General features: G+C 32.6%; 1 protein-coding gene across 3 annotated transcripts in view; it reads left to right on the top strand.

Annotated features, from left to right (window-relative positions):
- The window catches only part of LOC129807024 (unconventional myosin-XVIIIa-like), a 134,938-nt gene that overhangs the window by 53,759 nt on the left and 64,680 nt on the right, over window positions 1-16,499 (top strand). For all 3 annotated transcript variants that reach the window (XM_055855982.1, XM_055855973.1, XM_055855991.1), the window contains 4 exons: window positions 4,990-5,358; window positions 10,821-11,007; window positions 11,281-11,447; window positions 16,039-16,351. In XM_055855982.1, the coding sequence (XP_055711957.1) occupies window positions 4,990-5,358; window positions 10,821-11,007; window positions 11,281-11,447; window positions 16,039-16,351 (1,036 nt within the window). The remainder of the gene's footprint in view (window positions 1-4,989; window positions 5,359-10,820; window positions 11,008-11,280; window positions 11,448-16,038; window positions 16,352-16,499) is intronic.

A 16,499-nucleotide genomic window follows, 5' to 3' on the forward strand; every position in this document is an offset into this window, starting at 1 on the left:
TACTATATAATAAATCCGTAATTCTCGTCCTGGGGTTGGAATCGATGCTAAGATGACGATGGCCGCATGGACTGTGGGACGAAAAACCAGAAATAACAATTAGCATTTCGACACTTCGTTAGCCGAAACAATTCACTTCATTTTGCATTCGGTAATATCGTGTAAGGGAAGAGGTCGAAGAGGTAAAAAAATGTGCCTTCATAAAAACCGATCGCAGAGCCATAAAGGATATAATACAGAAAACTGAGTCTTTACGAGACTATTTAGATCCAAAGACAATGCAATAAGTCAAACCAAATTAATATTTGATTGATCACTTTGATTTTTTATAAACCAAACTGCTGCTTTTCTGATCAAAATTATTTATTTCTTAATAAAACGATAATTTTATTTTCATTTAAATTTTCATTTCAATTATTTATTTATACGCGTGATATTATTTCACCAAAACGGTTGTACGCAGATAAACGTGAAAAGACTGGAAAGTTTTGGAGGGGAATTTGAACTCATAAGTAAGATACAGTATCAAAATTAATTTCGTGAAGCAAGCTCTCTTATTCAGTAAATAAGAAGCTGAACTTTCAATGAATTACATTTAGCTGACAAATTGGAGCACTTTCGGAATCATCCTCACCTGCACATTGTTTTTATTTGGTCTTATGACAGTTTGTCTATGTGACCAAACGGTTAGAGATATCGCTCTAGGATGTTTAGTAATCCTACCACTTTTTGAATTTGTTCAACGTCTCGAAAATAAATAAGATTTTTAAAAAAAAATTTTGTAGGATTACAATAACAATTTTAAATAAAAATTAAATTAAATTAAATTAAATTAAATTTTTAAATTAAATTAAATTAGAGAATTCTTTTGTTTCTCTAATTCATTTATTAAACCAAAAACTTCAGAGATTAATTCATTTTCTTTATATAATCTACACTGTAAAAAATTTCGGCACATATTTTTTCCAAAAATTAGCTCGTCCACGGACACCATAATTTTTGGCACAATCTTGTTCATTTTACGAAACTCAAAAAGATAATCAATAACGAATTTGTACCAAAAAGTAGATCGTCCATGGACACCGAAAATTTTTGGAATAAATTTGTATTTTATGTGAGAAACAAAAATATACTCAATATTAGTAACGAATTTGTTCAAAAAATAGCTCGTCTAGTATAAAATCGTATCCCTTCTCTCACACTCAGACACCCGTCACCGAAGCGAGGAGGACGCCAAATCTATGAAAATTTTCGTGCTATATGGTTTCACTTTTTTAATTCGGGATTCCCTTCCCCTTCTGCTGCCAGCACTCGCATATGATTTCGTCATGCACTCGTCTTTATAAAACACTCTCAAGTTGATTTTTATTTGATGTTCCTTATGAACTTTCGCCACCGAAATCCATCTCGACTGAAGTATAGGTCTTAACTGTAAGACGAAATCACTTACACGGATTTGTTCCCGACAATGGAAACAAAAAAATCCCCATATGAGTAACAATTTCGTTCCAAAAATTACCTCATCTACGGACTCCGAAAATTTTTGGAACAAATATGTTACAGATGTAGGAATATTGTTATAAAAAAAATGTACCAATTTGTTCCTGACAGAGGGAACAAAACAACCGAGTGCAACAAATTCTATTCCAACTTTTAGGAACAAATTTGTATAAAATGAAATCAACTCAAATTTGTAGACATTCCACCGTATCAAAACGGTTCCAAAAGAAAATTCTAACAAAATTGTAACTATATTTCGTAACAAAACTGTAAAGAAAACTTTTTGGAACAAACAAATATCTTCTCTAGGTACAAATTGATTCCAACAATAATTTGTTCCAAGGAAAACTTGTTCTAATATTTTGGTCAGTGTCCAAAAGTTTTTACCGTGTATATTTCAAAACAAAACTAATAACTCCGATTCGAATAAAGATAATGGGCGGTGTAAATTAAAAAGTATGTATTTGACAGCTGATATTTCTAGAGTTGGTAAATTTCAAGAAATTTCATGAATTTTCGCCTAAAGTAGGTGGGTGTGGGTACTGCTGTGAAATTTCTGAAATTTTACCATCTCTATATATTTCTATCAGATAATGTTTATAGTTATCTAAAAGTAATGAGGAAATTTACAATATCTGCGCTAAAATTCAATTAATTTTACTTGATTTAACAGGTAATGAACTATATAAATCGTCACAGTGAATGCTCATCATAACTTTCCTTAAGAGACACAATCTCGCACATTTACGGGTGTTTGTTTATAAAATTATGCAAGCTCAAATGAAGTTTTAATGAGGCCTCCATTAAATTTCATGCCTCAATTCTTTTTGTATATTTTTTTTGTGTTCACCTTTTTTTCTCGATCACCCAATGGAGAAGCACATGTTCTAAATTTATAATTAAAAATACATAATATAGAGATATTGCACATGAAGTGAAAAATTAATTCAAATGATGATGGGGGATTTTATTAAATTATGTTCCTCCATATTTCATCAGATTTTGATGTGTTTCTCCATAATTTTATGGCTCATTTCAGAAATCTATTTTTAAATGCGATCGCTTCAAAGTCTCTCGCAAAAAGCAAAAATAAAATCAAAGAGATTGCAGAGTGCATTTCCATAGATTTTCACTCAAAGACTTATTTCGTGATTTATTGTCTATATTAATTAGTTTTCTTTTCTTTTCATTTTATTGCAAAACATTTTAGTCTGTGTGTGTGTTTTTGTTAGTTCAAAAGTCTATGGAAATGAAATAAGAAAAAAAAACTGAAATTAAATTGATCTACAAGTCGAAATGTAATATTTGAGGAATTTTTAGTATTTAACATTTGACTTCTCACTTTCAGTTTCAATATTTATTATTGGAATTATTAAGTGGAATTTTACAAGGTGAAAAGCCATTTCTTTTCTTTTAATGCTTTTTTTGTGCTATGTGTGACAAAAGCTCAATAACTTTTTTTTTGTTAGTCTGAGAATCAGTCAAACAATGCATCAAAGTATTACACATCAATTATGGTGTGTAAATAACATAAATTTTTACATTTGGCCTTTTCGTATTTTGGGCCTTCGCAAAAAAAAAGACTTAAAAGAAAAAGAAACAAGAAAATTATTGAAATTATCGAAGAGAGAAGTAAGTGATGGAGGTGAAAGAGAACACAAAAAAAAACAGATTGAGTACAATTTAGCATGTGTCAATTTTGCTAATTTCCTAACATTAATATAAAAGTGCATTCAATGGAGTTTTATTAAATTGCCTATTAAAGTGCTATAAAGCTGTCATATGTGAATATTTTTTCGTGATTGAACTGTTCACTCCCTTGCGAAATTTGACTCATTTATTGACCATCTGGGTGACTTGCTTTATTCTTGTGTGTACTTTGAGAAAATGATGGGCTCTTTAATATTATGTGAAATCTTTTTTTTTTTATTTTTTCTTTTAATACTTAAGCATATGGTTTTATGAGTAAAGGGGGCTGAATGTGATCTTTATCTTGGGAGGCAGTATATACGGTTTATCAATGAAATACCGAAATATATGGGTATATTATTGAATTAAGGCGAAGAGAAGTTAATGGTGTGATTGTGAAATAAGGTGTAGGGGAGACCGGGGAGGTTTGGGACATGGGTAGTATGGGACAAGGCGATTTTTTCATTATTTTTTTTTAAATAAACGGGATTCGACCACTACTCAATCGTAGGCAATATTAAGATGTATCTTGACTAAAAGAATGGATATCATCAGTTTTATTGTTTTAATTCTATGAACACTTTCTTAAAAATTGATAAAAATTGTATTTTTTGATTTCTCTGTTTTGCTCTTTGTATTTTATATCAGCGACATATAATCAAAACTTTTTTTATCTCATTAGCTAGCAGTATAATCTGGGAACATATTTTCATAAAAGCTTCAGAGATTATACGCTCTTATTTTTTACTTAAAGGTTTTAAATAGTAAAACTACCCGCGGGGATGTTAGGGACACCTGAAAGGGGTTGAATGGGACGTTGATTTTCGACAAGATTCTCGGTGGTGTGCAATTGTTTATTGTCAAAATGAAGTGTAATGCCCAGTTTCTACTGAAAATCTCCCTCTTGTGCAAAGTTTACCAGTTGAGCAGTTGTCTCCAACTACAGAGACAATTAAACCATCAATGTCTTGGGAACTAATAAATTCTTCTCCTGAGGATATTCGCCTTTGCCCAATCCCGTTAAAAATTATTTTCTGGAAAATTTCTCGAGCAATATCCTCTACAAATCTCACAAGTTTTCTACAAAAGGCAAGGTGAGAGCTTATTCAGAGAAATAAGGAAAAACAACTACCACGCTGTTGTCGTAAAATCAAACAGGAATCCGTCAATGATTTCAAAACTAAGAGTGTCCTAGAGAATCTACTCGCCTGAGGAATTTGAATTATTAAGAATGAAAAAGTAAAGAAAGCTAGGATGGTAAATAAGAAGAAAATACATTAAATAACTGATCGAAAAAAAATGACTCTACTGTACAAATAAGATTGATATTGATTTTTTAGTATGAAATAAAAGATTAAATATATCTATTTCTGTTAGAAATATTTTTAATATAGCATTTAAAATTAATTAATATGCTCCAATAATGCAAATTATTCGAGAAAAAATGCGTCCCAAACATCCCCTTTTGTGTCCCACACTGCCCCAAATCGGGGAGGTTTGGGACAAAGTGTCAAGTTAAATGTTTTACCTTCTCCAAGAAAATTCAGTTGTTTTCCAAGTTCTATTGCATACTTTTTATATAGTCAATACCCATAAGTATCCTAGACCGCATAAAATTGTAATATATTATCGTGATTTTTTGGAATACTGCCTTAAAGTCAAAACATGAAAAAGTGTCCCAAACTCCCCGGTCTCCCCTATACTCTCTCTAAATGATACAATTATTGAGTTATTTTTTAATTTCTTTTGCACTTTAACTCATTATCTTATTGGTGTTCTTTTTTTCACTGTACATTTTAGACCAAAATTGAGGGTGACGATGGTCCATGGACAACAACAAATGGTGAAAGTGTATGGCTTGTCCATCGTGGTGGTTTTTGTGCTGCCACGAGATTCTTACAGAAGAATCCGGGAGAGAGCAATGGGAAGGTTCTCATTGAACTGCAGCACAGTGGTGAGCAATTGCATGTGGACGAGGATGACATTGAGAAGGCAAATCCATCGAAGCTGGATCTTGTGGAGGATATTTGTCAGCTGAAGCATCTCAATGAGGCGTCTGTGTTGCATTGTCTACGCCAGAGATATGCCAGCAACCTCATTCACACCAAAGCGGGACCCACTTTGATGGTGGTCAATCCCATGGCTCCATTGTCTCTCTACTCTGAAAAGGTATGTATTGAAGTCTCATTTTTTTTTCTTGTAAATTCTTTCAGCACTATATTTGGTTAATTCTATAAATTGTCCGTATTTGAAGTTATAAACCACAAGAAGTCCATGTTGAGTTAGATGGACAGTAGAAAAAGAGCAATCTATCAATAACAAATATATATTGTGAATAAAATTTATGAGGTTTTCACCCCACTCCAATTGTGGGAACACCGCTCAAATGTATATTATAGATAGAAGATCGATAGAAGGAAAATGGTGCAATTTATTATGAAATTATTATTGGCAAGTGTCTCCGGGCAATTTTTCACTTTTCTGCATTGGATGAAAAATTATGATTAAATAATTGTCTTCTTTTGGCATTTTCAAATTGCTCAGTACTGGTACATTATAATAAAATAAACACGCACGAATCTCTTTTGGTGATCGGTGAAGTTGAAAGGGAAGTTTTGTTAAAATATTAATACATATATTATATACTCTTGTATGAATACAAATTTTCCAATTTATTGCAATAACATCATCGCGATAGTTGTTGTAGTTGGTGACTATGTACAATGAGAAACTCTTTAATTTTCCCACCGTATGGCCAATCAATAAGATAATTTGTGCACATATTAGACACACCTCTGCCTAACTTTTGCATATTATACAGTCCTCATGGTATTTATAATTCCACTTCAAGTACAATTCCTGGTTTATTGCAGCCAAACGACTATATTTATATTTGCAAGATATGAATCACATATCTAATTGTTTTGTCATTTTCTCAGTAATTTCATTTTTTCCGTAGAAGTTTCTAAAAGCAAAGCAAAAGAGTTGTTGTTAATACAGCAAAAAAAAGAAATCATATTGTTATACAAATCTGTGTAATTTAAAAGACATAAAAATATGTGGGTATTTTTCTATTTTGTCGCTTATATGTGAAACGCATAAGTAAAATGTTTATAAAGGTATTTAATTAAAAAATTGCAAAACTTAGTAGATCAAAGGGAGTACTTTCGATATTTCTATGACATTTACCCGCAAAGTTATTGTCATAAGTCATTTATTTGAAAAAAAAAATATAAAGAGAAAATAGAATAAAGCACTATTCATATCCAAAGAAATATGTAATTTCCAGAAAATATCTCAGTCACAACGCGGTCTCTGATTGGCTAGAGTTTGAAAGCATTCAAAGCTTTAGCCAATCAGAAAACACGATTTGTTTGAAATTGAAACATTTTGTGGGATTAATTATTTAATTAAATGTAAATAGAGCTTAAGATTTATTTTCACAGCCTATGACACATCGTAATAAAAAAACTGTCTAATTGCATAATAGTTTTATTAAAGAAAAGTAAGATTAATTTTATAGTACAGAGCTACAAGTAGTGAATTTAATACTTTGCATCCTAAGGGCCTTGACAGACCTGAGGATTAGCCGAGAGACGGCTTAGCGTAATTATATTAGAAATAATGGTCAAACTACATTTCCATAATTTTCCACTAAATCGTCTCTCGGTTTAAGTCTTAAGTGTGTCTAGGGCAAAACGCTCATTGATACACAAAATTAAGAAAATTTTTAAATCAGTCGGGTAATAAGTAAGAGAGTTAGGGTAACTGTACCAGATTTCGGTCATTTTGCAATTCCAGCCACTTCTTTTGTACCTCAAATTTCCACGAGTTTTTAGTTTTTGCATATTTTACAGATAATACAATGCAAAAAACAAAAAAAAAGTCACTTCGACAAACGAAATGACGTGAAAAAGACTTTGGAAGAATTCCGGAAGAGCAAAGAACTCTGAAAATCAATGTGGCCGAAATATTACCCAAAGATATATCGATATTTCTATTCATTTTAAAATGCATTAAGAATGATTTTAGAAAAAAATAAAAACGATAAACTATCTACAGGGTTACCAGCAACACTCCTTAAAATAAAATTAACAAAAAAAATCAATTTGTATTAAAAATATTACCTACATTTCAAACTTAAAGCTTTGGAGTTTGCATACAACTATGCCAAAATTTGGTATGGTTACCCTATAGGTTAATAAACTTCATGAACATTGTAGCATTGTAAATCAGGTGAAATAAGTGAAAACGATTAAGCTTTTGATAGCACGACAGTAAGAAAACTTAAGTAAAAATGTGACAAAATGGGTATTTTCACGAGCTTTTAGAAGATCTGGGATATTTGTAATCAGCACAATCTAATTTATTGAGCTGACTTTGCTAAACATCATTTTCATCTATCTTAAAGGGAAATGTGTTTTTTTTATCTATTTTCTCTGAAATTTTATATTGTAGAAGTTCTTAAACTTCTATAGTCAGCAATAGGACAGTTTGTAACAATTTAATTTGCTTTATTACAAATTCTCAGAAATGCAAGAAATATCGAATTGATATTTTTTGATAGGGCATTTATGCCATTAGAATTTTCTGTCAGACTATTTTTCTCTGCTTTCAAAGAGAAATGCTTTTCAAATCATTTTCAAAAGCAGTTTTTAGAAAGAAAAGCTTCTTGACTAATTTAGAAAAGGCACAAAAGCGAACAGATGAAGAAAACTCTAAAAATCCAAAACTGGACAACAGATTCGCAATCAGCGAATAAAAATTATTCCAGAAAATCTAATGCATGAATTTTAGAATATAAGGCGTGGCAAAACATTTCAGGCTTTGCGAAATACTCAAACTTGTGACTTCGACACTATACCTCAAGAGTACTTTCGCATCATTTACAGTTTACCCGTTAATCACCGATTTGAACCGATTCATAAATGACTTAAAAGATCACCTAAAATAGTTGATGAGTAATACAATTGATTTTCAAGCAAAAATTACTTCATGATTCTTAACTCGTAGTAGTAGGAATGTTGAGCTTAGAGGAGTTGGAGAGGGAAAGCCCGTTCTGACGAAGGCTCTTCTAAACCAACGGTACCAATCACTGTTCAGTTGGGGTGGTGACTCTGAGGGGTGCTATAACGGCTAACTTCAGAGGACACTATATCGCCGATAAATTATCGCATGAAAAGAATGGTGAGCGTTTGATGAATTATCGCAAAGGTGTATACAAATTGACTTGCTCAGTCGGCCTTAAACCGTGAAGCTCTGAGGAAACTCAATCCGTGGTTCCCCGGGAATGGGCAATCGAGGTTCTACTCCAGGAAGCTGGCGATGAAGGGCACTCCGGCATATTTCAGTGCGAGGTCTTTAGCATTCGTGCTACACCGTTCATTACCCGTTCATAATCGATTGAAACCGATTCAAACTTTCTGAAATTTCAAGACCTTTTCAATAAGTTCAAATATGATACCATTTAATTGAGAAATACGCTCTCTATAGACTTTTTAAGCTTTGACCTTGAAAAACCATTATTAAAAATTAATCAACGGTATTTTCGTTTATATAGACAAAATGTCCGTTTTGGTAATTTCTAAAACATCCAAAAATCTGAAAAAAACAAAGACACGCGACGCGTTATCGAGAAGTCCCAAAAACATGGTTTATGGAGACGAATGGGAGGGGCGTGGAAAGTGATGGGCATGTCCCACGTAACGTAAAAAAGCTCGAAACTTAAGATTTATAAAATTTTACCAAAATACGACCCTTTAGGAGGTAACGAATAGAAAAAAGTATCAACGGCTTCATTTCGTATTTATACTAAGTTGTTTTAGAACTTTTTACTCCGAGAGTTATGTTATTTCTTGTGGTACTTTGTGTGTGTAATTGATTAATCAGTTTTGAAAAATCTCAATTGCTTGTGGGTTAGGAATTCAGTATCTCCGGGAAAAGAGCTAAACTTTCAATCTAAAGACCGACCCTATAATATGGGCTTTCTTTAGACTGAAGGTTTAGCCCAGTTTCAGAAGATCTTGAAAATTCTAAATTAGAAAGAATTTGAGTAATTTTTCAAAGTTTGTTTAATAGATAACTTACCCTTTATATCCAATCCTAAGTGAAAATCTCCCCATTAATCTAGCGAATCTAGCCTAACAAAAAATAGAGATGTTAAGCACATGGCTAAATCTTAGATCTTACGATCATGCATAGCCCAGATGGTCAAAAGTGTAAGTCCTATCACTTTCATTGATGGGACTCAATTTACAACAAAAAAGTAAAAAGACTTATTTAAAAGAGGGGCAAATTGAGAGTGATATTGATGCACACTGTAGTAAGTGCTGTCATTTTCTATCTTACTTAATTTATTACGCCATAAACTTGATGAAAGTAAAAAGTTATAAATATTATTCTCCATATAACATTTCAATTTTATTAACAGCCCTTTTAAATGACATTTGTTTGAAGTTAAAAACAATAAATCAAATTATTAAGTGGTTTTGGGTAATTTGGAGAATGGGTGTCGAGCTCCATGAAATTTGAACTTCCTTGTTCCGGACCTGAGTTATTTTGCTATAATTGATTGCTGACATTTTTATCGTTCACATTAAACACAATCGACAAGATTTTCTTAATAATATTTTGCAGCTACTGTTGGTATTTGAGAGCTGCACAGTGAGGTTTTATTTAAAAGTTTTGAGGTAGCTCTTGGTGAACAGCTATTATTTGAATAATACAGAAAAATTGAAAATTTTTTGCCAGTAGGGAATATTAGCTTGAATAGTGTATAAACATAATTCTTCAATTAGTTTTTTAAACGTTTAAAATTCTTTTGATATTTTTTTTACAAGAAGTGTACTTGAAGTCAGTCAGAGATAAATCAGTGTTGTGTCATATTTCGCAATCATTTCAATTACAATATAAGTACCTCTATGCTTTTCAATATCGCAATTTTCGCAAATTGATCTCACAAATATTGCCGGGAGTGTGTGATGAAGAAAATAAAAAAATAAATAAATAAGAAATAAAAATGTGTACAAGCCTCATTATTAACACTATGCAGAAGTGTATTGCATTATGTTTCATGCTCGTTTTTTGATATCGAATCACTGGAATCTCCTATAATGTATAATTGTCATATTATTAGTTTCTCTCCCATGCCTTATATTATTGATTGTCCGATGTTGATATTATGTGTGAGAATGCATTTGAATTTGCGCCCAAGAGGTAATATGAGTTGGAATGCAAAATATACTTAATTGCAAATTGTTACTTTATAGTATATTATACACACAAGGTGATTTCTGGGCATTTGCATTTTATTTTATTATACATCTCAATATCATTATAAGAAAAGACACATCTTTCGACAATCACCATCTTTAACTTGTATACTTTATGATATGTGACGGATTCACGATTGTATAGAAAATAGTCAGATTTGCATAGGATAGTATATTTTAAAAAGTTGGAACGTGTTTGATATTATTAACTCTGATACTGTATTATTATTTTTTTCAATGTGACAAAAAAAATGTAAAAGAGTTATGGTGCAAGATATATTGTATATTTATTTTATTGAAGAAAATTTATTATTAATAAATATTTAATAAATGTTTATTTATTATTATGTTGCCTAATAGGTGGTGTCAATGTTTCGCGGATGCAAGACTGAGGATATGCCTCCGCATGTCTATTCACTGGCACAAACCGCCTACAGGACAATGCTTGAGACGAGACGTGACCAAAGTTTAATATTTATGGGACGTTCCGGTTCCGGGAAAACTACAAGCTTTAAACACGCACTGTACTATTTGGCTCTGGCTGCAGGTAAATATTGATAAAGTTTTGATAAAAAGTGGCCTTTTTTCTTGTCTTTTATGCAAAAAAAAAAAAGAAAAAACAAGAAAAAAAGACTCGATGTAGGAGGAAATTTGAAAATTATCGAGTTGTGTGATCGATGAATTTGAGGAGACAAGAAGAAGACGCCATGGATGAGATCGAATGCTAAAGTCGTGATTTTTAGTGCCCACAAACTAACAATGACTTTCTTCTCTTTTTTTTTCTTTCTCTCCTTGTCTTCACCACTAAATTCCCTTGTAGGTTCTGTGAACAAATTATTGACTGCTGAAAAGGTGAATGCAATAAATACAATTTTAGAGGCATTTGGCAATGCTAAGACCTGCATGAATTCAAATGCAACGAGATTTACACAGATTCTCAGTCTCGACTTTGATCACAGTGGGCAAATTGCGTCGGCATCTGTACAGGTATCATTATTAATTGTTCAAAAATAGGTATATTGGTATAGTGCATAAATTATCCAACAAATATCTCTGTCTATTCCCACCTTCGCACAGGGGGAGATAGTGTCAGTGATTAATGAGTAGATCACGTATTTACACCTTAATTTTACTTTTGTGATTGTCTGTCAGGAAATTCACAGATGTTGAATTTTTTTTTCTTTCGAAATGATAAATGCAATTGAAGCAAAGAGATGGTATTGTAATTCTTTTTCCGGGGAGAGAATTAATACTTCAGTGATGTTAAAATACTTGAATTTTATTACAAGACATAAATCATTTAGTCGTTTTATTACTTCTTTTGGCCAATTTAAAAATCGGTTTATAAAACAAATCACTTAAATCAGCATTAAATAATTTAATATTTGATTTATTTAAATTGCTCCACATTAAACATTACCCACGTGTAATTAAAGATTTATCGCAGTATAGCAATTATGTCATATAATCAATTAATCGTAATCTCTAATTTGAGTGCTTTTAAGCTCTAGCCAATCAGAGAACGCCATAGACCTAAAATATTGCATAGGATTTAATTTTTAATTACATATGAATGATTTAGAAAACTCACTACAGTTTCTTCAATTTGGTAATAAAGAGAACTTACTTCTTGTTTTGTTAAATTGGTTATGTTGATGCATATTTTAAAATTTTAACTCTCATTGCTTTTGGGATTCTCATGAGTTTCTGTTTTGAATTTAAAAAAGAATTGTGCTTTTGGATGTTTATAAAGCAATGCCCTAGAAACACTTACGACTTACGCCGAAAGATGGCTTAACGTAACTATAATCAAAATAATGATCAGATTGCATTTCCATCAGTTTTTAACTAATCCGTCTTTCGGCTTAAACTGAGAAATGGCTTAGTGGGAAACTGATGGGAATTTAGTCAAATCATTATTTTGACTATAATTACGTTAAGTCGTATCTAGGCTTAAGTCGTAAATATGTCTAGGACATAAAAAAAAGACAACCAAATCTAAGAAATTTTTTGTAAGTGTCTAGCTAAATTCTGCAAAACACTTTTCTGAAGCGATTCTTTCATATAAGAAATTATTTTTTCAGTCTTGATTGAATTTTTCCTGATTTTGCAATTGTTTTTTAGGGTAAGATGGGCTAATTTGGAATCTTGTTTTATTTGGTGTTTTGTGGTTTCCTAATAGTTTTAATATGGCAAAAGGAAAAAAACAACAAAGAAGTAGGGGAGACTGGGGCAAGAAGTCACAAAAGGGATATTTTATTTTTTTTACAAGCTACTCGAACGCTTCAAAAATTTCTAATTAGCACATTTTTTTAGGAAATTTACCGCTCTACAACTTTGTGAAAGTAATTTTCCTGGAAATACGTTTATCGAACAAAGGAGAATGGTCAAATCCGGTCCCGGAATCGCCACGAACGGGACCTATGTCATTGGATATACATTAGTATAGGTAACAACCTTTGTTCTGGGACCAATGTTCTAAACCATGGAGGAACAGTTCTAGAGCATAAAAACTATTTCTTAGAAGGAAGAATGATCAAAAGTATATAGACGCTGGTTCATCTTCACACAAAGATGAGAGTAGGCGCATTTTGAAGATACTGATAAGGTTAAAAAAAATGCCGGGACCCAGAACGATAAAGGCTTATAAAAAGCCCTTATTCTTACGATAAATCGTTGTTTTGACAACGAATTACACAAGAACTGCTAAAGTGATCTTGATGAAATTCGGTATAGGGTCAGTGTTTGTTTTAAAACTTTTATTTATTAGTACCACCACCTCCCTCTACCCCCATTCTGAGAGCCATCATACAAAATGGGGGCACTTTACCTTATAACTCCTTTCTAAGAGGAGGTAGAAAGCTGAACTTCAACAAGGGAACAAAGCTTATGGAAGACTTTTCAATCATGCATGTTAACTCCCTTCTCCATCACCCCTTCTGGTAACCCCATAGAGCATTTTGACCTCTTTTCTGGGTAGAAGTATTTGGTTTGTAAAAGAACGAATAAAATTAATAACTAATAACGTTAACTATAATTTTCTAGATTTTAGAAGCATTTATAGATATCTAGTCGAATTACAGCTTTCTGCCTCCTCTTAGAAAGGAGTTATAAGGTAAAATAGTCTTATTTTGTATGGGGGCTACCAGAAGGGGTGATGGACGAAGGGTTTGGTCTGTATGGTTAAAAAGTCTTCTTTAAGCCTTGTTTCCATGCCGTATTTTAGCTTTCTATCTTTTCTTAGAAAGGAGTTATAGGGTGAAATGCTCTCATTTTATATGAGGGCTACCAGAAAGGGGGATAGAGGGGTAAGTTAGTATGCATGGTTTAAAAGTCTTCCTTAAGCTCTGTTCCCATGCCCAATTTCAGCTTTCTACCTTTTCTCATAAAGGAGGTATAGAGCAATGTGCTCTCATTTTGTATGGGAGCTACCGGAACGGAGGGTGGAGGGAGGGGGTGGTATGAATAAATAAAAAGTGTAAGTCATACAGTGACTCTATACCGAATTTCATCAAGATCACTTTAGCAGTTCTAGCGTAATTAGTTGTCAAAACAGCGATATTTCGGAAGGATAATGGCCATTTTTACAAGGACTCCCAGCGTTTATCATCCTGGGTCCCGGTAATTTTTCAATCTTATATCAGTACCTACAAAATGCGCCTACCCTCGTTTGTGGCGATTCCGGGACCAGCGCCCATATAGTTTTGACCATTCTCCTTTCTAAAAGGTAATTTTGTGACTATTCTCAAAAAATGCTGGGGCAAATAGTACCAGACATTGGGTATTATCATATTTTGATTCGCTTCATTACAGGCTTCTGTAAATTTGAAAAAATACCTAGAGGACATATTTTCATAGAAAATTTATTCATCTACACCTTTGTAAACCACCGTTTTTTTTCTGCGAGAAAAGTGAGAAAACGAGAAAAGCGCTTTTCAAGCTATTTTAGAAAAAAAACACACACAAAGGACTGCAAATCGTTTGACCAATGCAAACAACAAGCGGCGAGACATGATAATGACGTTTCTTTTCGCCATGAGACATCGGAAATTGCTTCGCTTTTTTGTTACTTTTTGCTCTATACCTTTTGTTACTTTTTACCCCAAGTGGCCATTTTTAATGAAAGGATTTCTAGAGAAAAGAACTATTGTGAAATTCTAAAATAGATAGCGGATTCGTATTCAAAAAATCCAAATTATTTAGAAAATATTCACCGGTGCATCAATTTTAAAAAATAAGTAGGTAATAATTGTTATCTTCTGCAAGGAAAATATTTCAAAAATAGGGCTAAAAATTTCGATATTTTTTATTTTCTAAATTCCTTGTTCGAATTCTAAGAAACTTACGACATTGAAGAAGGTCTATGGAGGCTACCTATAGAAAAAAAAATTTGAGCCGCTATCTTTTTTACCTTGGGTGATATTGAATTTTGAAATTTTTCCATTTGTGACTTTTTGCCCAAGTCTCCCCTAATAATTATTTCAAAGCAAATGATAAAAGACCTGGCGGATTGGGCATTGGAGTACCCTAGAAATCTTCATCCTCTACAAAGATGATGTAATTGCATACCCTTTTCGTAGAGGGATGTTTAGGGATAATTCTTAGCACTTGGTTTCCTCAAGTGTCGTCGTAACGGAAGGATAGAAAAACCAAGAGGGAACTCATATTGAGAAACCCTCGTCAATTGTCCGAGAAACGCTTCGCGAAACCCGAGAAACCCAAAAATTGCATCGCGAAACCCGAGAAACCCAATTTCTGCATCGCGAAACCCGAGAAACCAGAAACCCTTGTCAGAAAGAATGGAAATGAGTTACCCCTTGAGAAAAACCAGTAAATTAATTTTGAAAACTTGGGAAAAGAAATAATATACGTATTTTTTATATAAATTTTACAACTATTTACTTTGTCCGACTTTTTGAAACCTCTTGTCCGACTTTCAAAATGTTGCATCAATTTTTAATATTTTTGTTTAACGTTTTGAATAAAAACTGTTAAGATTCTGTTAAAATATTTATTAGTATAAGGCGATAAAAAGAAGAAAATATATAGGGTAAAGTGATATAATTTGGAATTAGTGTTACAAGTTGGACAATTCGCCGGTACAAGTTGGACATGGCTTTTTTCTTTACAAGTACAGTACAAAATTTGTTTTTAAGCACAAGGAACCAAATTATAAAACTAAAGCATTAAAAATATACAAATAAAAATGAAGTACTAAATTTATCAAGACAAAAAGTCCTGTCCAAATTGTACCATTGTCCAACTTGTACCACTTTACCCTATTTAGTTTAAAAATCCATTCGCAGTTGAACTTTTTCACAAGTGTTGCAACTTATAAATTTTGTCGTATTTATGCACTTTTGCTTTTATTGTTGTTTTAACTATATTCCAAAATATTCCAATATTTACATGAACCAATTATACTTTACTTTCCCTTTTAAGTACTACAGATGTAATGTATTTTAACATCACTGATTGCAACTTATCTATGAATAGCCTAGAGATGGAATTTTGTTGGGTTTTTGTTAAAATGTATCTGTCCATTTCACTTTTTAAATACCTTCCTTTAATTGTCCAGGTGTTACTGCTGGAACGAAATCGCTGTGGGAGACGCATTGGGAATGATTGTACTTTTCATGTTTTGACGAGATTACTGGCCGGTGCTGAGGGGAGTCTCCAGAAGGAGCTCCACTTAGACAATGTATCGTCAGATGAGAGTAATCCTTTTATTCAGTTACCACAGAAATTGGAGGATAGGCAGAAGGCCTCGTCGGAATTTGTGAGATTAGTTCAGGCATTTTCCATGCTCAATGTTGAGGCATCATCTGTGAAAGCTTTATGGCACGTTTTGGCAGCGATTTATCATTTGGGTGTGGCGGGTGTTACCAAGAGTGAGTTACTTAATTTTTTCTTGTTAATGCATCTACAAGCACTTTCAGTGCGTGATTATAATGCAATAATGGATTAATCTCTATTTTCTTCTGTTTTCTTTGCGTGCCTTCATTCTTTACCTTGGGAATATCAATTTGTATAACAATG

Source organism: Phlebotomus papatasi, chromosome 1, assembly GCF_024763615.1.
Source record: "Phlebotomus papatasi isolate M1 chromosome 1, Ppap_2.1, whole genome shotgun sequence".
Classification (NCBI taxonomy): Eukaryota; Metazoa; Arthropoda; class Insecta; order Diptera; family Psychodidae; genus Phlebotomus; species Phlebotomus papatasi.